Source organism: Melospiza melodia, chromosome 1 (assembly GCF_035770615.1).
Source record: "Melospiza melodia melodia isolate bMelMel2 chromosome 1, bMelMel2.pri, whole genome shotgun sequence".
NCBI classification, from domain to species: domain Eukaryota; kingdom Metazoa; phylum Chordata; class Aves; order Passeriformes; family Passerellidae; genus Melospiza; species Melospiza melodia.
In genome coordinates, this window is record NC_086194.1 from 112,775,549 (window position 1) to 112,801,129 (window position 25,581).

The following is a 25,581-nucleotide window of genomic DNA, read 5'->3' on the forward strand; positions in this document are numbered from 1 at the left end:
TATCATTTTCCAACTCCCTCGGAATCAAACATGAACTCTAGTTCAAGCTGTTAGTAGAGGCCACTGGGAGATGCGTTTCAGTGTCAAAATTTGCACATTCACCTCTCCAAAGTAACTCCCAGAAAGATCATTATTTGCATCCATTTCTAAGGTAGCAACATAATGTTAAATAATAAGCTTTAAACTTACATTGTGTCAAATCCTAAATCATTTGCTTGCATTAAGTTTCACTTACATTGGTTTTGATTAAGAAGACCAGGTGTCTATTCGGTATTAAAGCTGTCAAAAAATGACATCATTGACTTTGATGGGCGCTACCAAGTTAGAACCAGAATTTCCAAACCTGTGATATGGAATTAAAAAATAATCTATAAAGGACTTGTCTGAGTGAAAAAGGGTCTGTTCTGTGTGCTACAGGATCTACACCTGATTGTGCTGTAGCTTTGCACCAGTCGTCAATGCCAAGCACAAATGCTGCTGCTTCAGAAGCTAAATAACCTGAAGTGCCTCATTAGTTTTGCTACTTAGAACTCAAATAAACAAAATTTGTCTGCATGCTTTGGTAGAACAAAACGTGGAAGCTCAGGCTGAAAAACTCAGCTTTATATGTTTAGGTAGCTAACCTAATGAAGCCAGGATTATTAAAATCAGTGGAGAATTATAGTGGTTGCACCACCAAACCTAGCTTTCATGGTTTTGAAGGTGTTAGTAATTGATTTATTTTTTAAGTAAAGGACCATATGGCTGCAATTGTAAGATATTTAAGATGCCAGGCCCCTCAAAGTCTCTGTCAAAAAATTTAAATAAGTAGTAAGCCTCTCCAGATCCCTCTGCAGAACCTTCCTGCCCTCAAACATGCCAACACTCCCATCAAACCTTATGTCTTGTGAGACTGACTACGGATGCCTTTGATACCCTTATCTAGGTCCTTGATAAAAGGTATTAAATGGAATGTACAGTGTCACTGAATAAGAAGTATCAGGACAGTCTTATGACTGGCATCTTCAATGCAGCCATAAAGAAAAGCATGAGACAAAACCACAGGAATATGATTCTTGTGTGCTGAAGCCTTATGAGTAGAAGACTCATGGAAGTCTGACCCTGATCTGTACAAAAGTGTGGCTTACAGCATCCTGAAAAGCAACATGGATCTTCTCTGGAAGAGGCTGAGCTGCCAGTGAGGATGGAAATGACAAAAAAAGCCATGTCTGGCCTTTATCAATATTTATCAGTGAGAAGGGAGCGTGATAGAACTGGGCAGCCATACTCCACTAGCATTTGTTCAGGAGCTGCCTGCATTGTCCATATTTCTTTATATTTTTTGTGACATTTTGGTTATAAACCACTATTTTCACACCTGAAAAGAATTATGGCAAATACATCTGGGAACAGAGCTGCCATAAACCCTATGCTTCTGCCTACAAGAGCATAATAGAAGACCAACAAACATAACGAAGAGAAGAAAGTCCATGAAGCCACAACCTTAGCAGCAAGGGTTGAGATAGAAATTTGAACATCAATTATTTGTCCAGAAAAGCAGAAAAACTGCAGGAGCAACTGTGAAGTGGTCAATAAAGCCCAAGTGACAATTTTAGCAGGGTGCTGCTTAGTGCACAAGTGCTGGTTACCCAAGGAGCAGTGTTGGAGGTGATGATGGGCTGATGCCTGATTACATGTCATTAAGAAAGCAAGTCCATATAGAGCCTCCCCTCTAACAGCAGGCATTTAATTCTTCCAGGGATCAGTGAATAGTGTAACACATGACAGCTACACAGCATTTGGGATGGGCAATTACCTCCACCATAGTGCAGACTCTGAGTCTGGACTTAAGATTACGAGCACAGCATAGCTGGGGGGAAGAGCAGGATGTGGCCAACAGCCATGAGATGAATCCTGCAATCAAGGCTATTGCCTAGATACCCACCAGTGATTCATTATTTTTCCAAGTCACCATTTTATTGTGTTTCTCCACCCCATCACCCCATAAACTCTATCTGGATTTGTTGACTGCCAATACAACTTATTTTCCCCTTTTTCTGGTTATGGGTTTGGCTCAGTGTTCCTTGAGTATTCACTAACAGGCTTCAGAAACTGAATGTGCCCCTTTTCTGCCAGAAGGCTTGGGGCACGGGGGTTGCAAAACCACCTGTCTCGGAAAATATTTTGAAAGTGCAAAGTTAAAAATGATTACTGCAGTCAAAGTGTTGGAATGTGAAAGCTCAAAGGACAGTAAAGATTTCAAGAATGGGATATATTAAAAAACCCCCTTAATAAAATTAGACTTTGGTTCTTAGAGACTCGTCTGTCTTCCCTTCAAAGGGAAACAAAGATGGCAAGCAAAGTCTCTAATCCAGACGAAATTATCCTAAAGCACCAAAAGAAATTATTTGTTTAGATACCTGCTGTGCTCCACTAAAAAGTCTTTGATAAACTGGTATCATTGTTTATTCCGTTATTGCTGATGAAAGCTATTTGATTATAGCTGTAAAAAATCTCCATAAAATCTTAAATAAAAAGCACATGTTGTGGCAGAAGCCTTTAGAAATAAAAAACATTTTAAACATATTTTGAAGACAGCCTAATTCCATTGTTTTCTTTCAAGCTGAAAGGGGAAATTCTGCATTGTTCCAAGACTCAAAAGTCCCAGATACACTATTTACTAGCAATTAGGTTCTTGTTAGCCCATATTTCTCTCCATACATAATGCAGGGTGACTATACCCACTAGGAAAAAAATAAAAGCATTTATTCTTGATTTTCCATTAACATTAAGAGTACTATTCACACATATTTTGGTGATTCAGATTATTCTGGTTTGTATTATATAAAGCAGAGGTTGCACAGTGCAAGGTGTTGTCATGACATGGAAAGTGGCTTTCGACAGCTGAAAAATATCTTTTGAGAGCAAATAAACTGGTGAGATTCACAAGTCCATATACAAAGAACAGCAACCACAGTTTGCGTCTTCTTGAAAGGAACCAGAAATGTGATATTTAGTTAAAACCCCACAGTTCCTAATAACCAACATGGTGAATTTGGTTGAACAACATAAAAACCCACTTTTCTTCATATGCCATAACCACGGAATGAGGATCCAAGCCAAGCTCAGTCCTCAGAGAACATTCCCGACAAGCCCTAAGGAAAACTCACTCTCTTATTCTAGGTCAGACATGCCCATAAATGAAGCCTGGCAAGTACATTCAAATTAACATGCACTTAATCATCCAGTTAATGACCCACTTTAAGTATGATCCGGGATAAAATATCTCCCCTGCATTCAGAGGCATTGTGACTCTGCATACCATAAATAAGCAGAGCATATTTAGCAATAGCAGTCTCTCATAACTTGCCCCAAATTGGGTGCCAGTGTTCTCTCCATGCACTCACAGCAGTCAGTCTACTGTTTGAGGATGCTCAGTGATTCTAACTCGTGGGCATGTCATGTACACACAACAAAACTTAGACTAATATAGGAGACCCTCATTAAAATTTATATACTCACTATATTTATCATTTATTGTACACCCTGTATTCCCTATTTATTGAGAATGGAAATGGCTGCAAAATGACACCTGACACCCAAAATCTTGTTTTGGCAGTAGCAGTAACTAATCAGATGCCTCTGCGTTACTTGCTTTGAAATCTAAAATTAAAGTTTTCTGAAATACTTAGAGGAAGGAAAGCAGGGTGCCAGTTTCCATTCCATAGACTTGAGTAACTTAGGTTATTGGATCTCATACTAAAATGTGTTTTAATTTAATAGCATTCAGCAATTATTTGCTGGAGGCTACTCTTTAATTTACATTTATATGCATCTCGAGGCTGTCACTAAAACACAGTTTTTATGCCATTAATATTATCCTATCCAGAACAACTGTAATATTAATCACAACATATGTAATCTTAATCACATAGGAATTTCCAAGGACCTCAGTGTATAAAAGGCATTATTACATCATGTGTTTGAAATGCAGATGTATCTGGGATGGACTGCTGTGCTCTAGCTGGTTCAGTAGTTCACAGCAGCATTAATTCTTCCTTAAAATTAATGGATCCAATTCTCAGTAACAGCATGGCCCCTCTATGCTGCTCTGCCAATATACAAAGTCAGCCTAAAGGGGATAAAAATACATAGAAGGGATAACTTTTGCTGACATGGTGTGTGTGCAGAACATGGAGCTGAGGAAGTAGGATAAACTAAAATATCCTAGAATATTCTCAGTTCAGATGAGAAACCAGGAAAGCTCATGTTGACATCCTCAAAATATGGGCCAAGTAAAATAAACCTAAAAGTGAAAAAGAACTGTGAACTGTCCTGCTAGGGTTCACTGGTAATTTCAAGGATGTAAGAAAGGGTGCAAGATGTAATTGCTGAAATGGACACTGACTGTGACTGTCACGACTGCCAGTCTTGCTTTTGCAAGAAATGTTCACGAGCATGGTTCTTGAAAGACTCCCACCAAGACAGACTGTTTGTTCAAAGCTGCCACAAATCATCAGCCCAAATATATCACCAAACTGAATAAATTACATCCAGAAAAATTATATCCAGCATTTTTTCACTCACTTCTAGTAGAAGTCCACCTTCTTGTACAGCAGTCTTGTTAGATATATTGTCTTCTTTTATCATTTGGCCAACTTGCTTCTTAAAGTGCTTTTCTTGAATGGCTGTTGGAAAGAGTTATCATCAATTTAGAAATCATAACTATTAGAGTAACGACTAAAATTGTTGTTTAGGCATTTAACATGCATTGAATATAATTGGTGGTTACTGTCTTTGTGGTCTGGATCTTGGTTACTGACAACTTTCTTTTCTTTTTTTTTTCCTTCTTGTGCTGGAGATAGATATATATTTTGCAGTCCAGATGTTTTTTATATGAAATATCTATCACATTTTTTATTGAACATATTTTTTCCATTAGTCTACTCTACATAAAGCAACAACCAAAACCCACAGGAAAGAAACAAAAGAAAGTTAGCAAGTTGTTTTGTTTATAAAAATATGTATTATGACAATACAGAGAAATGTCTATATAGTTCAGAAGAAAAGAGAGTGAATAAGTTTCTTATTTTCAGTGCTGATCTCCTTGACATTGGATTATTTTTGTTCTCACTTTACCCTGTTCATGTCTACAATCTTCAACCTAACTGTAAGATTCAAGGGAATGTTCTTAAACTGTTTCATTTTTACACAGAGTTTTAAAGTTTGTTTTTAGCATGTCATTTACTCCATGAAATTGATGAATATTTCTCATTATAGATTAAAATTTCATATATTTTTCCTAATAATAGGGAAAAAAAGCGTATATCTGATTAAACTTTCATGGGAAACTCAACTGGCGAGTGCTCTTCCTTCACATTGCTTGATCTCAAATGTCTTTGAATGCTCAAATTCTTCCTATCATTATACCCTGCAGAAAAATCACTAAAATACTATCCCATTTCTGGGGAAAGTGAAAGAATTTCTGAGAAGGCTGGCATTACATGATTATTGGGCTTCAGCATCATCTAGGGAGTGCAACTGGAACCCATCTTTATCACTTGGTCAGTAAAAATTAAGTCAGTTTCACTCATACCTCCAGAGAAGGGTCATACAAAGATCCTGGTAGCAGACAGAGATACAGTTTTCTGGTCTTTCTCCTTTTCTTGGAGAGAATGAGAGAGGAGAGCATCCCAGTGATATTATCTGGCATGTTTGATACACATTTTCCCTTCCAGCCAAAGGGGAGTGGGGACAGCCACAGCCAGAAATTATAATAAACCAAAAAGCACCCCTCTGAAAAAAAAGCAAAACCCACACCAAAAAAAGCTGAAAAACCCCAACAAAACCCAACTAAAATAAAATCTCCCCACCAAAAAAGGGTTTAGATGGCAGGAGTAGTTTGTTCCAAACCAGAATAAGGAGAGAAACAGCAAGCCTCTAAAGGTCCTGAGCCCGTGCAAGAGTTCCTCATCAATTTAACAGCCTGGTAAGGGACTGTTGCAGGATAATTCAGCATTTTACAATAAACAATGGCAACTCAGAACCACACCAACTGAATATTTGTGATGGTTTTTAGCTTACATTGTAAATATTTGCTGCAAGTGATAATGTCGGTCATTAGCCAAAAGCAATTATCTCAAATGTATAATTAGATGTAATAAATCCCTCCCTTGGGCATGGGAAAACACATCAGGAAAATCCCAAGCTGCTTTAAACAGATCCCTACCCATATTTTCCAGCCAAAATAATTTTGGGAATTCAGACTGGTAACCTAGGCTGCTGTGAGTAGAATATACAGATTCTTAAATCTGCACTTTCATTTTGGTGCTCCATTTAAGCTAATAGGAAATGGTTGCTTTTTTCCCCTGATCAGCTAGGCCTTCTGCTAAGCCTGTCTATAAGAACAGACATAGAATCATAGGCTCATTTAGGTTGAAAAAGTCCCTTAAGATCATCAGGTCCAACCACTAACCCAGCACTGCCAAGTCTGCCACTAAACTATGTCCCTAAGTGCCACATCCACACATCTTTTAAATACCTTGTCACAACAACTTTTAAAAGCCCAACCCCTATTCCAATGGCCTCTTCCAGAGTTTCCCTCCTCAGAAAAGATGTTTTTGTAATTACTGACATGGTGGTTTGTGATCTTTGCTCAGGTTAAAGGACAGACAGGGAGGGGTGAGAGGAAACGAAGGTTTATTTCTTTGATGCGCTCTTTTGGTGTTGTGAAAATTCCATCCGTCCAAACTTCATCGTTAGTGGAAACTATTATTTTACCCAACTGAGCGGGCCAGAGCTCCCTGCCTGCTTGTTAGCCTTCAGGCTCATACAAACACAGCAGCAGAAGCACAAGAGATGTTTGTTCTGCAACTCGTCTGGCTACTATAAATTCCATCTCCAAATGGAAAGCATTTTAATGTTATTTTGCCAGTTAGAGTTGCCCATATGTTGGGCCACACACATCCGTTTCATAGCCTGCCCTTCTCAGAGGCCTGAGTGCAAGGAGACCCTCTGCACCATCAGAGAAAGACAAATAACACCATTGCTCCAAGAAGTGAGTGCTCCTCAGAGATGGGAATGTTTGCTCCTTGCACCCGAGGCAGCAGAGCCGTCACTCACTGCTCACTCTCCTTCTGCCTCCCCACGCTGGGAATATTTGATTAATCCACCCACGGCTGGGCTGATACTGCAGTGACACCTCAGAAGAGAGGTGCTGGTGATAGCCTGTCACCTGGAGAAAGCAGAGCAAGACAGGCAGAAAATCACACAGATCCTGAAAGAAATGAGGAGGAGGAGGAAATGCAAGACGCAACAGGCATATGAGGGAAACTTGCAAGATGTTATCTGACTAGGCAGAAAAACAGGGAAAAGAAAACAGAAGAGTCTAACAATACCCCTGTCACCACCAAGAATCATGAGAGAGAACAGGACAGCAAGTTTTGGTTATGATGGGTGGCTTGATAGAAAAGACCCTGATGCCAAGACAGCTGTGATCAAGCTTAGACATCTCATAAAATGGTGTCCCTCTGGAGCAGCAGCGAAGCCTATGATGAAAACAAATGAGAGCTTGAAGAATGCAGGAGTACTGTCTCTGGTGGGCAGGGAGGGGCAAATTGTCTGAAAATAAAGCTGAAAAATAAAAACCAGCAAAGGATGACTCAGTGACTTGAGGGGTAAACGCGCTGCTGGAGTTCCCATGTATCAAGAGTGAAGCAAGAGCAAAGCTGATACTGCAGGCAGTCCAATGAATGCTGCTGGCTGTAAAAAAGAAATAATAAATTGAGAGTTTTAGCTTTATGGAGCTTTAGACTTTTTATGGGAGAGGCAACCCTTTGGATGGTCAGAGTTCTCATCTGCCAGGTTCAAAACCAGCAAACTCAGGAGATGGGAAGCGGTAACACTCGAGACTGTTTTCTGAGCACAGTGTATAGAGCCTGCACTTCCAGAACATGAAACAAAACAGAAGATGGAGCTGTTCTGCCAAAGAAGATGAATGAGCATATTGATACCATAGAATGATAAATACCAGAAATACATGTACCAGGGCTGACAGTTTTGCAAGGTCATGCGATCTGGTGTGCATGGTGAAATCCCATGCAACATTAAAAGCCAACAAGTCTGGAAATGCTGGGTCCTACAAAGGACGACACTGTGTAAATATACAGGGCAAGGGGACAGGGGGTTAGGAAGAAGAGGAGAGAGAAGAACAAAATGAAATAAAACTGCCAATGCAATTTCCTGGAAGAGAGGTCAAAGATTTGAGGAAATGTTCTCAATTTCTAATCTGAAAGCAGAGAAAGGAGTGGAAACTAAAAAAAATAATGTAGAGTTAGAATTGACAGTAAATTAATGGAGAAAAGAAGTCCACAGAGGAGACTATAAGATTGACTGAATGAGTATGGGATGGTCTCAGATAATGCTGTTGAGCCTTTCACAGCTGCACTCTCTCTGCCCAGAACAATGTCAAAACCTGAGACCCCTTTCAAGCCTCCAGTTCTCCTATGAGCGTTGCTATCTGCATTTGCAAACACCTTGGCTTGAAAACCAAATCTGGAATATTGTAAAGAAAAGCTGCCTAACACAGTCTATAGAAGCATTATGAAACCAGCCATTCCCTTTGCCCCAGAAATAACAGAACATTTATTCATTGTAGGGTATTCTTTAGTTCAAAGAGATGGAGATTTCAGGAGTCTCATAAAATCATACTTTTTAAACCCATGGGATTACATTCTCCAGAGTGTTTCTGTACCTCATCCTGCACAAGCACAGCCTTCATTCTTCAGAAAATAATTAGTAAAAGCAGCTGCTAACTTGGGCTGTGTAACAGACTAACATGAGGGCAAACTACCCCAGCTGTCCCAGGTGCCTGCATCGAGCAACAGCATAGGCAAGAAATGAGCAGTGAAGGGATGCTGCTCCTGAACTGAACACCCTGCCTGGGTTTGTTTGGGGTGTAGGAAGGGGACCACACAGTCTTCCTCAGATTCAGGCTGGTGAATCCATTTCAAGCCCTCCTGCAAGGGACTACCGGTTCTCTCCGATGATGCCCAGGGGATAAACTGTTTCTTAAAAGAGGTGGATGAAAATACCCAAATCCAGAGTGCAGGTTCAGAGACACTGCTTTGGGCATGCAAATCTTACATTTGGTAGCTGTTACTCGAAAGGAAGTGAGAGCAGGGTCTCTCTTCCTGCATCTTCTAGCTGCAGGAAGAATCAGCTATGCGTGTTACTCTGAATACTGAGAAAACAAAACAAATTGACTCGGAAACACTCAGTATGAGCAATTCTGCTTAACAAACCTAAAGCCATGAACTGAAATGATCTGTTTCCTCTGGCTGTGTTACAGAGAACACCGAGTGACAATTAGGATGGGGGTCATTAGATGAACACTGGAATTGAAAAATACACAGCATAGGAACTGTCGTTATATAATGCCAAACATGATGGAAAGGACGTTTGCACAAGACACAGGTAGTACAGATGCTTTGGGAAGGAATCAGAAAACAGAATCAAAAGCTGAATAAAAGCTGTACGGTGCTTGGTCCTGTTGTGGAGCCTACCAGAACGCCAGATGAAATTACACTAGCAGTAATGCAGTTTTTCTTCCCAACTTAGCGGTTTTCTCAGTCTGCTTCTTCTTAAGGGATGCTTTGAAATCTGACTTCCCTTTGAAGTTTCTCGAGTACAGCATGACATTTATTTAAGGTACAAACCGAACGCTTTTGCTTTCCAGATCCCATCCGCTCTTTCCTGCAGAACCACTGTTCCCCTTTCCCAGCGAGCCTCATCCATCCTCCCCCGTGCCAGAGGGGCGTCAAAGCGCTGCCACCGCCGGGCTGCCCTCCTCTCCCCGGGGCTGCCGGGGCCAGCTCGCCCCCCTGCGCCCCCGGCCCGCGTCCCAGCGCGTCCGGAGCGCGCTTTGGAAGGCGGGCGAGGCGGGGGAGAGGTGCCCGCTGCGGAGGAGGCCGAGTGCTGAGTAACCCCGGCCCCGCTGTCACGCAAGGCTCGCCGCCTGTCAATCTCCCGGCGGCTCTGACAGCGCCCTGGCCGCCGTTCAAGCCCTTGCGTGCGAGCAGACGAGCCGCGTTACCCTATGAAGTATTTCATAATAACAACAGCTGTTAAATATTGATGACTCCTGGCAAGCGCTGAATGCTTTTCGAGAAGGTTAAGCCTTGGTGTAATGGAACCTAATTCCTCATTATATACTGTATCAGATATCTGGAAGTTGCCTAAAAAAAGCAAAGGAGCTTAGAGTAAAGGATCAGAGGAATGACTCTCGTGCAGCGGGGAGAAGGGAGAGAGCCCGCTGCGCGAAGGGTGAGGAGTGTTTCCCCGGGGTCAAATCCCTTCACAAACAGTAAAACACTCTGCTGGAGCGATCAGCAGTGCAGTCCATTTCACTATATTCCACTGGAGGGTTTTGTGTTTTTAGAAATTTCTGCATATCAGATAAGCTTTCTGAAACAGGGATCCAGCTGCCAGCGCTGTCTGTGCATGTGTAAAAGTACACGTGGAAATTATTTCTACAGAAATGCAGACAAAGAGGGGAAAAGCTCGCATTCCTACAAACATCAGCTCTGAGAGATCTGGCTCATTAGAAAATTTAGTGGTGATCTGACAATATACTAAGGATGAAATCTCAGACAGGATTTCCAGCAGGCAAGAAAGGGAGAAGGACAAACCTCTTGCCTTGGGGAAGACCTGGTGTGCTTTCCTCATTTTCCCAGAAAAAATCCACCATCTTCTTCACTCTGCCCTCTAAAACCCATCAGTGTTGTCTTTTCTCTCTTGATCCAGCTGAAGAGCAAGGTTGTGTCAGGAACAGAATCAGTTTGGGGTTGGAATTCATGATCAATGGAGTCCTTGGGATGCATCTGGTGCTATGCCAGGGCAGGCAGTACTGACTAGTCCAGCAAAAAGTCAGCATCAGAATCCAGGTGCAGGTGAAAGAAAAAACACAAACTGAGGACTTCTTACAGAGTCAGGGTATTTTTTTTCTTGCATGTTAAAAGGAGGTCTGTGTGCCTTTGGGAAATAGAGTTTACATGCAGCAAGTTTAGAAGCTGAGAAGAATTGCCTGCAAATGTTCAGTTGTGCTGCAGAGCTAGGAGTTCTGTGAAGCTTTAGGAAAGTGATTCACCTGTGGGGAACCCAGGTCTGTTAACTGAGCCAGGATAGGGAATCACAAAAACTTAGGAAGTTGTAGGTTGGAAAGGACCTTGGAAGGTCATCTGGTGTAACTCACCCCAATCAGAACAGAGCTAACTTCACTGAGGCTGGTTCCTTCACTTATGCTGGCTTTTGAGTATTCCCAGTAATGGACATTTCTCATTCCCTCCAGGAAAACTTTCATTATTTAATTAAAAACAGGATTAATTTTGTAAGATAAGGAGTTCCTTAATGTTTTAGGCAAATGAGCATTAGGGTAAATTCTGGATGGACACATCCTGTTCCCACAATTCTTCATTTGCAGATGTGTAGAATAATTTAAGAAATGTTGAGAATGGTGAAGTGGCTTTTATAAAAAGTGTATCTATATGGAGAATATGCAGAAAAAATTATTAACTTTTCTTCTGTTTTTTGCTGGTTTATTCTATCTGTATCTCATAAGAAATCACACTTGCATGTCAAGTATAAATGTAGCCTGGGACTATAACTTCTCCCTTATTCCATAATTTCTGAGGGATCACAGATCCAGAGAAAAGCTCCACATGAGACAAATTGTGTGCTAACTACACAAACAACAGACTCAAAAGAACTTGTCTAGAAAACACATTTCTTCTCTGTAGCTTACTGTTGCAACCTTTTTCTCTTCATATGACTCAACAGATGATCTCCCCAACAGACAGCCCCACATTGTGCCTTGGCAAAGGAGGTATTTTAGAGATCTGTTTGCATCACTGTGAGTAAATATTTGAGCTATCAGTTGGTCTGGTAGACTATATTGGCTACAAGACTGCTGAAGACATGCAGTCCTCTGAAATTACACCAGGATGTAAGACTTACTCCAAGTAACAGTCTTCCTGTTTGTCTTCACAATTCCATTTTATTTTCTACTAGATTAAATATGATGATTTGATCACATTGATTTATAGGTTCAGTTCTGGGGCCTTAATTTTATCTGTGTACTATTTTATCTGTGTACTATTCCATTCTTTAATTAAGCTTTAATAAGTAGGCTTGTCTGAATATTTGCTTGCACACCCTTCTGAATAAACACATAAAAGATAAGTAAAAATGGGTTATTCTCTCAAACCACAAAATGGATTGCAAACCTGATTTATCAGCAACCTTGAGTAAGAAATCTGCAGACTATTTATTCCAGTTTCAAATCAATACCCACATCGCTCACAAAAAATTAAGATGATTCCCACACTTCTTCCTTGCACCTTTAAGTATTTAAATTACACGTCCATTAATCAGAATCCTGATATCCAGCATAAGTTCAGAGTAGGAAAAAAATTCATTTCAGGGAACTATTCTGTATTTAGAAAGTCTGCTTAACATTGGTTAGTTCCAGAGTTAAAGCCCTCAGAGTGTACAAATGAACAAAGTTTAATATTTTCATTCGTGACTTCACCAAACTGATCCACAATTGGCCTTAAGTGTATTGCAGTGTGTTCTGACCTGTTACCTCCTGATTGCTTGAGTGGGATCTCAGCAAATCCCACTGATCATGGTATTTATACATACTCAGAGGAACAGCACATCAGGACACATTGATTCTAGGATCTGTGGAGCACGTGACCTATGAAAAATACTTGAAGACTTTCCCCATTCTTCAAAATATCCTTCATAATACCTTCTTGTCTGAATAGCTTTTCATCTTTTCCCTCATCCAGATATATTTTAGAAAATGGGTTCTCTATATCCTCTGAATTCCTGGTGTTTTCTCCAACTGTGGCCCAAGAATGTTGTCCTAGTTTGATATGGCTCACACTATTTCACTGTCATTAGACATAGACCATTTTTTCAGGATTGATTCTCCCGATGAAAATAATACATCAGTGGACACTGATGTCCACAGCAGAGGCAGTTGCCCTTTGAGGAAAGGCTAAAATGGCTGTGGCTTTTACTGAGAAGGACTAGGGGAGGCACAACAGAGGTTTACAAAATTATAAGGGCAGTGGATAAACTGAATGTGGAACTGCTGTTTGCCCAACCCACAATATGAGGACTATGAAGTGCCCTGTAACACCAGCACAAGAATGCTTTAAAGTAGATAAAAGACAGCAATTTTCAAGATGAGAAGACCAGACTAGATGGACCACTGGTGTGACACAGTAGTGCATCTCTTATGTTGTTTTATTCTCACTGCAATGCCATGGCCTTGTCCACAAAATTTGTTGCAGACGGAAAATAAACAACAGATGCACAACAGCAGCATCTGTGACGTGAAACAGAGTATATCACAGAAGTGACAATAAGAAAAATCAGAACCTTATGAGAAAGCCTGTATGTAACTAAATTTAAGCATATGATGAAAGAGCAGCTTGTGACTAATTATTGCATCCAAAACCAACAAAAAACATTCTCTAGTGATAAACAGCCTATTGAAAAAAACTTGAGTCTGAAATATTTTTCAGAAACATAAGTAATGAGTCCAAAATCCCTTTTTACTGAAAAGACAGCTAAGAGGAAAGTTATGTGTGTTCATAAATAAGCAATTGAAGTCTACAGGAATCTTTCCCACTTTTGGAAAGGTGATTGTAAGGATTGCATTTTACAGAAGAAATGCAATGAAATCTTGGTAACAGATTTACCTTGAGAATATCAGGACATTTTTAGTCTCTATCAGTTACAGAAGATGTGCATCATTTTACCCCCTCCAATTTCGATCTGTACCTTAGAACATTTAGTAATCAATCACTGAAGGACAAACTCAAATCAAAGATGAAACATGAAAACAAATACAACCAGGAAAATGCATGAGAAAGCATCTCTCCCTCGTCTTGATTAAAGCAACCTGACAATGACTAATTTATGTGAGATTTACATGATCTTTGCTAGCCTTTTTGGATTTGATAACCTCTTTTCCAGGACTATGATTCAAACAGACTGTCTCTGATCTTCCACTCTTCAATTTCTTGTGCCTTTATAATTTTCATTGCACCATTCTGCGTGGAAAGACAGGCTAAATTCACACCTGCAGGTTCCAAGAGGAATTTAAGTCAGTCTCTCTTAGAAGAGAGTTGCAAGAGCATGTGTCAATAAATCAGTATACCATCCAAGAGACAGTTTAAAAATAGCCAATGCACACGATCTGGAGAGGATAAAGGAAACCTTTAAGATGAAATAAACATTGCATCTAAAATATTCACACTGAGACCTTAGTGCACAGGATGTGCATGTGTTACCCAGAAAACCAAATCTGGATCCAACAGTTTTAGAGTCAGGAATATCATAAAAACAATTCTTTAATATCTGATTTAAATAGCAGCCCTGCTCTGTCATATATTAAAGGCAAAGCCACGTTTGCTTTCCAGTGTACTTTAAAGAAGCAAACATGCTTGACAGAGGAAATGTGGGAATCTCCACTTTTAAATCAGCTGGATATCCCAGCTTACTGCTGCACAACGACAGACAGACACACAGACCCCACAGAGCACAGCGCTCTCTTTCTAAGGCAGAGCTGCTCTGCTTGGCCTTCCCTGCTGCCTGTGGAGGCTGCCACCATGACATGGACTGCGTGAAGCCCTGAGAAGTCAAATGCACCCAATGTGCTGTGGGAAAAATATGCCTGAGAGGAGGCCCTCAAGCTTTGGATTTTCTAATTCAGGAAGTCAAAACACATGCTGGGACAAGATAAGGGCAAGTGAAACATCAGGGACATTATCTGAAAGTTTTATAAAAATTATTTCAGAATCTATTTCCAGGGTAGTTTTAAAATATTGAGCTGTATTCCAGAACCTTTTGGAATGATGAAGAAAACCAGTAGCCTGACAATCTTACCTAAAAGCTCAAAATTAAGAACTATCTGACAACAGAACTGCCAGAAGCCTAAACTCATAATGTTACAATCCCTGGATATCTTAAATGTCTTTTTATCCGCATTAATATTTTAATGTATGCATTCAAAAACTAGTCCTGCAAAGCTACCCAAACAGATGGATGTTGTTCCCAACTGGAATCCCTCATAAGACAGAAGTCCTGTAGAGAAGACACTATGGTTTGTCCAAAAATAAATTTATTTGCAGAACAGGAACCTTCTGTAGAAGTATAAAATGAATGCACACGATGTATTCAATTACTACAATAACCTTTATTTTTCACTTCCTCACAAAGGTTTTGCTTTGCTTTTCCTGACAGCCATGTTCCATACTCAGAAAAAGATCCCATGCAGATGCCAAAGACCCTAAACACACCAGGAGTGGGCTTGCATTTTTAGCACCAGAGAAATTAAGTTTCTTAAAAGTTCCATGGTCCCTAAACAGCCAGAATTAGGACCTTCAAATTTTCTGAGCATAATAAAAAAGTTTTGTCTTTATAAAAGGCAGGAAAGGTGACATTTAAATGCTCTAAGATTATAAATTTTCTCCCTGCTTTGATTCGCTTTTCAATTTTTAAAACCAGAGAATACTTAGATGTAGCGATAAAATTACAAGGCAGGCACAGAGTTCTTATCAGACTTGTCCCATTTGAAGATAAGGAAAACCAATGTTCTGTATTTCAGAAACAAAGTCCTAGCTAATAAAATATCACCTTTTCTCCAGATTCAACTCTTCTGTATGTGTCATTGACTTGAACAGGCAAGTCTGACTCCTACAAAGGTGCCTGTTGCCTTGACTCATAGCAAGCTACCAAAGAAATAACGAGTATTCCTTATGGGATAAGGACAGGAATCTTGTGTGTCATTCATGAAACATATAGGACTATGCCTTCAACTTTCTAGGCAGTAATAGCCAATTCCAGCTTTCACTGAGTGATCAATGCCAGGTGAATAATGTGTATAAGGAGAACTATGATACATAAATTACTTCTAGTGCTTCTTATTCTGTCTCAGGTCTCTGGATGAAAAGCAATGATTTCTTACCTACTGATTCATTAGATCTGTTTCATGCTCATCATGTGACATAAACATTCATTTCCATTGCATTTCCCCCAGTTACAGTATGATCTCCATTGGATATACACTGTGGCTTACTGCCAGAGTCAGTCCAATAATCACCAAAACAAGTCTTACTAGCTCTACACTAAGGAAAATAGGAGTAGGTTTGAGGAAGAAAGCGAAAACTACAAATAGCAAAAAGCAAAGATGACCTTGCATGTTTTAAAAAAATGTGAAATTTAACTGGAGGCAGTGTATACACTAGAGCACACTTTGTTTTAAGCCCAATAATTTTTCAGAGGAGTTATTACGCTGCATCCAAAAAAGGAGCGCTTTTTCTCCTGCCAGGGCAGATCTGCAGGGAGGAGGCTCATTTCTGCATTGCTGGTCTGGCAGGCAGCAGAGCTCTATTCCTCTGATCAAGAGATCACTTTCATAACCACTTTTCTGAGGTCACAAATGAGTCTGCTGCAGTCACGCAACCCCTCGCCTACCAGAGCTTACTACAGCACAGGTTCACGGAAGCTCTTTAAAGAGGCAGCTCATCCTTTCAGCGCTCACAGTTACAAGGCACACGTGTATTGTCATATGGGATTCCCCCCAAATATGTCGTAGGACTGTTTTACTTCAGTTTGATCAGGGAAGAAACATACAGCTTCAACTTTTATCTGGATGGAATGCTGTTGCCTGAGCAGAATTAAATAAAAACTGAAGCTAAACAGCTCTACAGTTCTTTTAAATGGTACTGGCACCTTTTGCAAGTATTTAGTTAGCCTCTTCCTTTCTAGTGTGTTAAAGGTCCCTGTTTGTCAAACAGGTGCTACTGTGTATTATGCTAATTGAGATACTTAAAAGTCATGGTAAACAGTCAAACAAACATTAGATTCAATAAACAACAAATAAGATTGCCCTGAATTAAACATTGCCCTGCCACACTGTGAGAAACACAATGATATGAAAATAGTAAATCAGGAAACAGGCTTATGAATTGACTCTGAAGGAATATTATGAAATTACAATAAATTCCAGTCAGAGCTTGTTCCTAGGTCAGAAGAGTCTACTTTATTTTAGCCAAGTATCCCACACATTACCAATATAGTGATCTGTTGTATGGACATGCCTTGCAGGTGGTGGCTGGAATGACTTTGGGTGATAAGAGGGAGTGAGGAATTTAAAGAAAAAGGTTAAAAATATTTTTTCCTCTTATGGTAAGTCAATTTTACCCAATGAATGGGGGGTTTGGCCTATTTTCACAAGCAGTTAACGCTATGAAAGCAACTGTTGTTGTTTCATCATTAATTATTTGCACTAATTACCTGAAATAAAGTTTTCAAAAGCTTTTAAATTACTTTGAAGCCTACAATAAAAAAAAATTATGGTGGCTATATTGCTCATTGATATTTTGTGAGGATTAGTGTGCAGACACATTTCATTTAATGGCAGGACACACAGGCTTGCCCAAACCAGCTTTATAATCCAGCTTAAATAAAGTAACAAAAGGAATGAGGGCACAGCACTAAGCCTGTTCAGGACTCACAGTGTGGGATGCAGTTTGCACTGTCCTGCAAGTTCATTGCTATTATTAGGCACACTAAACAGGTGAAAGCTTGTTGAGGTGTGCCCTTACATGCTACAGACAGTTTCAGGGATTCTGGAGATGCAGTCACAGGCTAAGTACCCTTGGCTCCATCCAAAACAAGGGCTTTTTACACTTACAGCTTGACCTTGGTCTGTGTCTTCACCTAGCAGTGGCAGAGGCCCTCTCCCATCTGCATTGTGGTTTCTCATTGACAGAAATAACGTTCTAGCTCAGCTTTGATATGAAATCAGTGACACCCCAAAACTGGCCTTATCTCTGCTCCAGGTCTGGCCTGTATTTAAGGAGAGGAATTAGGTTGGAAGCTGGACAGAGAATTGTGACTTTACTGCTGGTGGACCTCACTGTCAGAGCCCGGTGCACTCACATCACAGAGGCAGGCTTAACCTCAGGTGCTCAGCATCACTGCAGCTTCTCAGCCCAGTCAAAATCTGGTGCAGGGGATGAGGCAGAGACACCAGCCTATAAAGGGAGGGGGCTGACAGCCTCTAGAGTGACCTCTAACAGTACCAGTGCAGACAAAGCTACAGGCATTTTTGAAGATAAATCGCACTTTCAAAGAGTTCTGAGACTCCTGAAGATGTTACCTTTAATCTTATGTTACTGATTTGTGCCCATTCATTTGTCACTGCAACAACTTCCCATAGAAAAGAAAAATATACAGGATCAACTCTTGCCTAAACTGATTTTTCCCTGTTTATGAACTTTGGCTGAAGCACAAGAAGTGTATCTAGAGAAAAACAGCACTGGATACTAATGCAAGTATTTAATTAACATGGAAATTTTTCCTTTCTATCTATGGAAAGAGATACGTGAGAATGCTGTTGAGCTACCTTACCTATACAAACAAATTGCAATGTTCTGGAGACAGCTGGCAAAGAAATAATTGCTAACTGCAGGAATGACTTGATGTATGGGCATTTGAGGGTAAACAGCTGCTAGAACACTGCTGCTCAGCTCTTTTCTGCATGCCAGTCTGGCCGCAGAGCTGGTACCTAAAAAGTCTTGCCTTTCTGAAAGTCCTGTTTATAACCCCTATTATATGAAAACAAAATATCTCTAATTTTTTTTCAAGAATATGACACCTCCTACTCAAAGACAGTGTGGTCAATTGCTCCATTTTCTAAGGAGATGCAAGCAGGCAGCTAATACATGTGTCTAAGTCCCACTAGATCTGCAATTCTAGAGGAATAACTAGTCAGTAATTTAATACAGTGAAATCAGGATAAACAATGACTTCTCATGTGCCAACTTCCAAATAATAACTGCAAGCTTTCCTCACTCCCTCCAAGCTCCTAATATCTTGCACCTGATTGTTGAAAGATCTGTACATATAAGAGAACATGCATCCAGTAATTTGGATTAGCTGCAAATCTGCCTATATGTTATTTTTTTTAGTCCTTTTGTGGAGGACTTTATTTAATCTGAAAAATATCCAGAGAAACATAATAGAGTTCACTGATACCTCAACTAATAATCCAAAATCAAACCATTTGAGATTACTGTACCATAAATCATTTTCAATTAATAAATTGACTTTAAATAGCTACTAAGAGGTATTCTTTCATTACAAATAGGTTTAAGTACTGTGACAAATTGCAGTTATTAGACTCAAACCTAAGGCTTCCTGACTAACTTGGTTATAAAAATTATAGCAAGCTTACTCACAAAATTGCTTCTACCCTCACCGTCCTCCTTCTGCCCCAACATATTGTACGTACTTGAAAATGGCCAGATTTTTCTGGAAGAGTAGGAAAAGAGTGTTTTGCTACTGCAATGTAAATTAAGTTCTAGCTTGTTCAGAACCACTGAAGGATGCCTGGAAATATGCCTGTACTAGGCAGACTGAGAAGGACAGCAAATCGTGCAGCTGCAGAAATTAGTTTAAAACCAATTGTTTAGTGGTTTAGTCACCAGCTATGGCTGAGCCATGCACATGTGGTGGTTCATACAGCCTGTCCCAGCACAGCATGGCCTTTGCCTGGTGTGGAGAAGGAGGGAAGGAGCTGGAGTACCTAATGATTGCGCTCCAGCCACGGCAACAGAGCCGGGAGTGGATGGAGTCAAGGCAGGATGGGAACGGGGCAGCAGGAACATTCTTCTGCCTGCTGCGTTTTCCACTGGCCAGATGTTCCCCAGTTGACATGAGCTGCGAGCGGCTGCGTGCGCCACTCCCGGAGGGTGTTCTGACCCCTGGGAAGCACTAAAGAGGCCCAGGCCTGCCCAGCATTGAGGAGCACAAAGGTATTCCAGAGCTCTGATCCTCTCCTCTCCCACTCGGCCCCAGTGCCAAGTTCAGCTGCGGCGCAGGAGCTCAGCTGTGGCGCAAGATTCATTTTGTGCATTAACCCGATGAGCTACGGTACCATCTGAGGCCAACATGCAGCCAATTGCTGTGAGAACTAAACTTTGAATTTCCTGACCTATTCAAAGTTTGTATTTCCCATTCACTCCACACTCCCGTACTAACAGATGGTATACAGGGTGTAGCTCCAAAACTTCCTGCATCAGAGCATATGCAAAGACAACAAGAGGAGATGAATTGCACACCCCTGGAAACCTGCCCTTTATTTGCAGAATGGTGAAATTCTAAATAAGCCAATTGACGTGCCCAAGCAGCCCCCATCTTCCACGCAGGGAGCGCTGGCTGAAACTCTTCCGCCCAAGCTATCCCTGCCATGTGGAGCTGGAAAAGCACTGGTTACAGGAGCTGACTCATCAGCTGACTAGCCCACAACCTCAGCCACAAAGGACCAAAAATGCTGGTGGTGGCATGAAGCGTGTGGGTGGGAGCAAGGAATAAGCAATCATCTGGCAGCCTAATGCAGAAGGGAGGGTTGACAACAAGCCATTATTTATTCCCCCCTCCCGCCCTAAGGCTCATCCCTCTGCTTCAGTGATTCTCATCATCTTGACGCTGTGGTAGGGCTCTTTGTAGGGGAGGGAATGAAAGGTACATCCCCTCCCTGTGGCCCATGCAATGAAAGCATCAGCAGGCTATCTGAGCTCACCACACCCAGATCTCTCAGGGCAAAAGGCCCTCATGGAGGAGAATGGAAAAGAGGTTTGCCTGGTCCTGCTTTCACCCAATAGCAGGCTAGAACAATGACTTGTTGCAGAAAAAAAAAAAAAAAGGACATCATTGCTTTCCCACCAAAGTCAGTTAATGGAGAGGAGAGATGGAGATCCAGTTCTGGAACGGCAGACAGCAGATGTAACCAAGTGTTTTTAGGAGCTGAGCAAGGAATATAGAAAAAAAGGGAGAATGCTGTAGCAAAGATGGGAAAAGACAAGGGGCAAAAACCTATATGGAGAAAACAAGAAAATCTACAGAAGAGGAAGATGCAAAAGAGAAAATTTTACAAAGAAGTTAGGTGGATGAGAGAAGTTAGCTGCTAGAGAGAAAGAGGTGGAAGGGAAGTCACCAAGTTAAACAGCAAAAATAAAAAGAAAAAAGAAGATCGGCAGATTTAATTAAAACTTAACATGAAAGTACGCTGATAAAGTCCCCCAAATTGTTCATATGTATCACATTATCTCCATATAAATCTAAGTTAACTTTTGAGTGTTCATTCCCTCCAGCAGCCTTCACCACTGCTAATCTGGCTATAATGTGGTCAGTTGTTCCCCAATTTAACTAGCAAAAAACATTCTCCAGCCAAATTATTGGTGTGGAAATGGTGTGACTTCCCACCTCCCAGGCTTTAACCTTTTCAATGGTATTTTTGTTATGACTCTGAAAAATACATTTAACTTCAGGCGATGTGTTTTCTGAAACACTGGGGCAGATTTTGAAAGCCTGGCTTGTATTACTCCACTAATGCCAAGGTTAAGCAAAACATAATAAGGAATTAAGGACATGACCAGTTGTCTTTATGTTTCCTCCCCAACCAAACTTGTTGTTTTCTGAGAAGAGGCTTTTTACCCAAATTTTGCCTACAGTAGGTCTTTCCTGGCAAATTGCCTCAGTGGAAAGGAGATTAAGTTTCTCAATGTCCTCTTTTCTTGGAAACTTTCTGTTACATTTCCCAGTCTCCAGTACAGGCAGCTCAGGGCACAGGAATCTACAGCTTCAAAGTCTTCCCCAACATGTTTTTCACATGCTGTTGTATTGGCACTTGGCAAGAGTGATGAAGAGTCACAACACTGTAGTTTGCAGCTTTTCTCTGTCTGGAAAAACTGCACTAGTTGAACATAATCTTGAGAGAGTCAGAAGACGGAATATCTGCTGAGGCTACGGTATCTAAAGTAAGCAAGCCGACCCCTGTGTGGAGATTGAGACTTGACTAGACAAAGACAAGATAAATAAATTCCTCTTTTCCAAATGACCTCTTGGAACTCGGCATCCCTGCACTAAGCGTTGCTGCAAGGGGCACATCTTCTGTCCAGAAACTGACCTCTCCTCCCAGCTCATGCTTACAAGGGTGACAATCTTAGCCACCCTACTGGTTTTTAAGGTACTATCAGCTGCTGCCATGATACTTTTAAGGTGTGATGGCAAAGTAACCTTCAAACTGACATTGTCTCTGCTTTCATAACCATAAGTTGGCAGCAACAAATGTAGGGTGCATCACTGTCCTGAAATGATATGGCACTAACTTACTGCCAGACTTATTAAAAATTTCTAAAGTGCTTGCTAGCATCAATAAAAATGAAGAATGTATGTTGCAATGTGCAATATCTTCAGACTCTCTGACGTGTTCCTGAGTATGTTTGGCTCAGAAGAAAGAGCTCTTCCCTTAGGGGGACATACATTAAACCCTACATTGCTAGGTGGTCCTGAAGAAGTGCTGAAAACCTCTATAACCCATTGTAATTTGAGAACATTCTGCACCTGGCATGACTGCACCTCTAAAAATTATTCATTTCAAATATTGCTAATTTCTTCTTACAAATATCACTGGCTGTGAGATGTACAGCCTTTTCCTATATGCTGTGGTGTAGATGCAGTGTAGAAAAAGTATGGAAGGAAGAAATACGATTTCATTTTTCTCCATGTACTGTTATGGTCCTTATAATAACATATTAGAATATTCTCCACATAAATCCTTACATTCACCAGCTCAAGATACATTATTTAGGCTGAATTATTTATCCTCTCAAGAAATGCTTTCATAAAGCATTATTTATTGTGCCATTTCCCCATACAAGGTTTGTAGGGGTCATTTGATGACACAACATTGGTTTAATAAATTATTTGGAACAAAATATAGAATGTTTGTGACAGGTTTTCAATGACACTGATATACAACATAATACCAACATACAGAAGATAGCATTTTCTGCACAGATATTAAAATAGTCAGGGGAATAGATAAGATTACTATAAGGTGACGTTTTGCCTGTATACAATTGGTAAAGTGGTTATGAAGTTGTCAATGGACTAGAAAAAAACCCAAAACCTTAGAATTTGTTGTTTTTTGATTTTGATCTGATCTTTGCTTGTTTTCAGTCCTCTTAACCTCTTTCAGCTGTTTCCAATATGTAAATAGCCAATTTATATTGCAGGTTCAGAATAAATGGGAATAGTGGACATTTTCTTATTATAACAAATGTTTACTTCCTATGTACCTTCAGCTTCATGTATTCCATGCAGATATAAAGAGGAAATGCATTGAGGAGATTTCAATAGAATTTTAGGGGCATGGCAAGTTCATATGATACATACTTCGGCAAGACTGTTGCATAGAATCACACTTTCAAAAAAGTAATGATGAGCTTCTTTAAAAGAAGTCCTAAAGTCTGCTTGTAACTTCTCTTACTGAGCATCTAAGTTTGCTGATATGCATTCTGCTTCTACTCAATGTCAAGATTTTAGAAAATTTGTCAGTTCTATTATCTAGAGTATTGAACCAAAAAGTGTAATGAAATTAAAACTGGACTTTTAAAGGGAAATCTGCTGTGCCTCACCTAAACAACTTGCATTTCATTTCTTGGTGGGGAACTTTCAGAGCACTGACTAATATGTTACTGTTACCTTATAGAGAAGAGAATCATCTGTGTTAGTCACATGGGATTTTCTATTTAATGAAATAAAAAAGACACTAAATCAAACACAATTAAATGAAGACAAGTCCTTCAGAGTGATCCATTGAGCCAAACTGTAGGACAATCACATAGCCAAGTGAGGCAAGCTTTGCAGAAACCAGCCCCCTGCTCGTATTTTATATGGCTCAGGGGGGACCTTATCACTCTCCACAACCACCTGAGAGTGTAGCCAGGTGTGGGTCAGCCTCTCCTCCCAGGCAATCAGCAACACAATGAGAGGACACTCTTAAGCTGCACTTAGGGTGGTTCAGGTTGGGCATTAAGAACTTCTTCACTAAAGGATCATTAAGCATTGGAATGGCCTGCCCAGGGAAGTGGTGGAGTCACAGTCTCTGGAGGTGTTCAAGGAAAAAGTGGACAAGGTTCTTAGTGCCATGGTCTAGTTGACAAGGTGGTCATCAGTCAAAGGCTGGCCCTGATGATTTGGAGGTCTTTTCCAAACTAAATGATTCTGTGATTTTGTGATCCTCATTGTATCAGAGTTCTCTGCAGAGCTTTACTATGTGCTGTAGCCCTAAAGCAGGAATGTGAGAAGGGAAGTGGATAATCTCCCACACTATTCACTAGCTGAAAACTATTTGTCTTCTTTGTCTTCAAAGTCCTATACAATTTCAATATGCCAAACTAAATTTCTTGTTCTGTTGGATAAGAGGTATTGTCTTTCCTTTATAACATATCTGTGTTTAAAATGAGAAACAAAATAAATCATTTTCTTGACAGTAAAGATACATGCTTCCTCTCAGAGATGGTAATCACTCATGAAGCTGAGAACAAGTGTAAACCAAGACAAAGTTCATGCCTGGGGGAATGCTTTCCTTCCCATCCATTGCATAAGTGATAAGGACAAAACTATTGCTAGTGTCTTCTATAGTCACTGAAATTGCTAGCAAGTTCTGAAGCAAAAAGGCCATTTTTCTTTTTATGAAAACCAGTCTTGTTTCCATATCCAAGGAAAACATAGGTTACAGTGGAACTAAACTCCAAGTTGTTCCCCAGTCTCCAAGATCTAAACAGAATTTAACTCAAGAGAATTAGATCAATGAAAGTCCATTACTTATAGTCAGGATAATGGAATTTGAGCCATGCAGGGCTGTGAGAGAACTTCAACAGCTGGTACCAGGCTGGGCCAAGAAGGGCCTTAGCTGCAGATCAGGGATTAAGCAAGCACAGTGCACAAGCAAGATGAGCATCACTGAATGCAAAATACAGTGTGTATATCAGTCTCCTGGATTAGATGTACCCAGATTTTTCCTTGCCACTTTCATTTAAGACATTTATTTACACATCCTTGCCACATTCATTTACATCTATGCAACATGAGATGCACAGTGTGAGTTAAGCAAATTCACTGAGCATAAAAGCCTACCAAATCAAAATGGTTAAGAATGACTGAGCAAGCTGCAGAAAGGTGAAGACCCACACTCAATGGCTCACAGTATTTGGGGGACTTCCCCTAGCACTGGAGCAATGTAGAAGCTGTGGTTTGTGGGAACACCTATAAAATCAGGCATCGTGTGTGTGGCTGACCACGTGTCTGGTCCTGAGTGTACTTCTATTATTGGTACAAACAGTGGAACTCTCCCAGTGTCAAATGCCCCCAGGAGAAATCTAACAAAGATTCCCCTCATGTCACTTGTCATTTCCAGCTTATATGCCACTTATGCAGAAGAACAGTTTTTCCAGTTTTTCCAGTTGCTCTATTGCTAAAAAGATGGTAAAATTAGAGAGCAGTAGAGAGTGGAAAATGTTTCTTTCATGAACAGTCCATTTTTGGCCAAAACACTCCAAATATTGGTGCGATTTGAATACACCAGTTCAACACAGCCACAGGAATAACCTTACCTGTTACCCACTCTGACAATGAATGTTTCTTTTCAGTACAAGCCATTGAATATGCTGTCCT

At 40.5% G+C, this 25,581-nt stretch overlaps 1 protein-coding gene across 1 annotated transcript in view; it reads right to left on the reverse strand.

The window, feature by feature from the left end:
- Positions 1-25,581, reverse strand: part of AHRR (aryl hydrocarbon receptor repressor) — a 78,169-nt gene that overhangs the window by 21,651 nt on the left and 30,937 nt on the right. Inside the window, exon 3 of the mRNA XM_063149085.1 lies at positions 4,567-4,667. Coding sequence (XP_063005155.1) covers positions 4,567-4,667 — 101 coding nt within the window. The remainder of the gene's footprint in view (positions 1-4,566; positions 4,668-25,581) is intronic.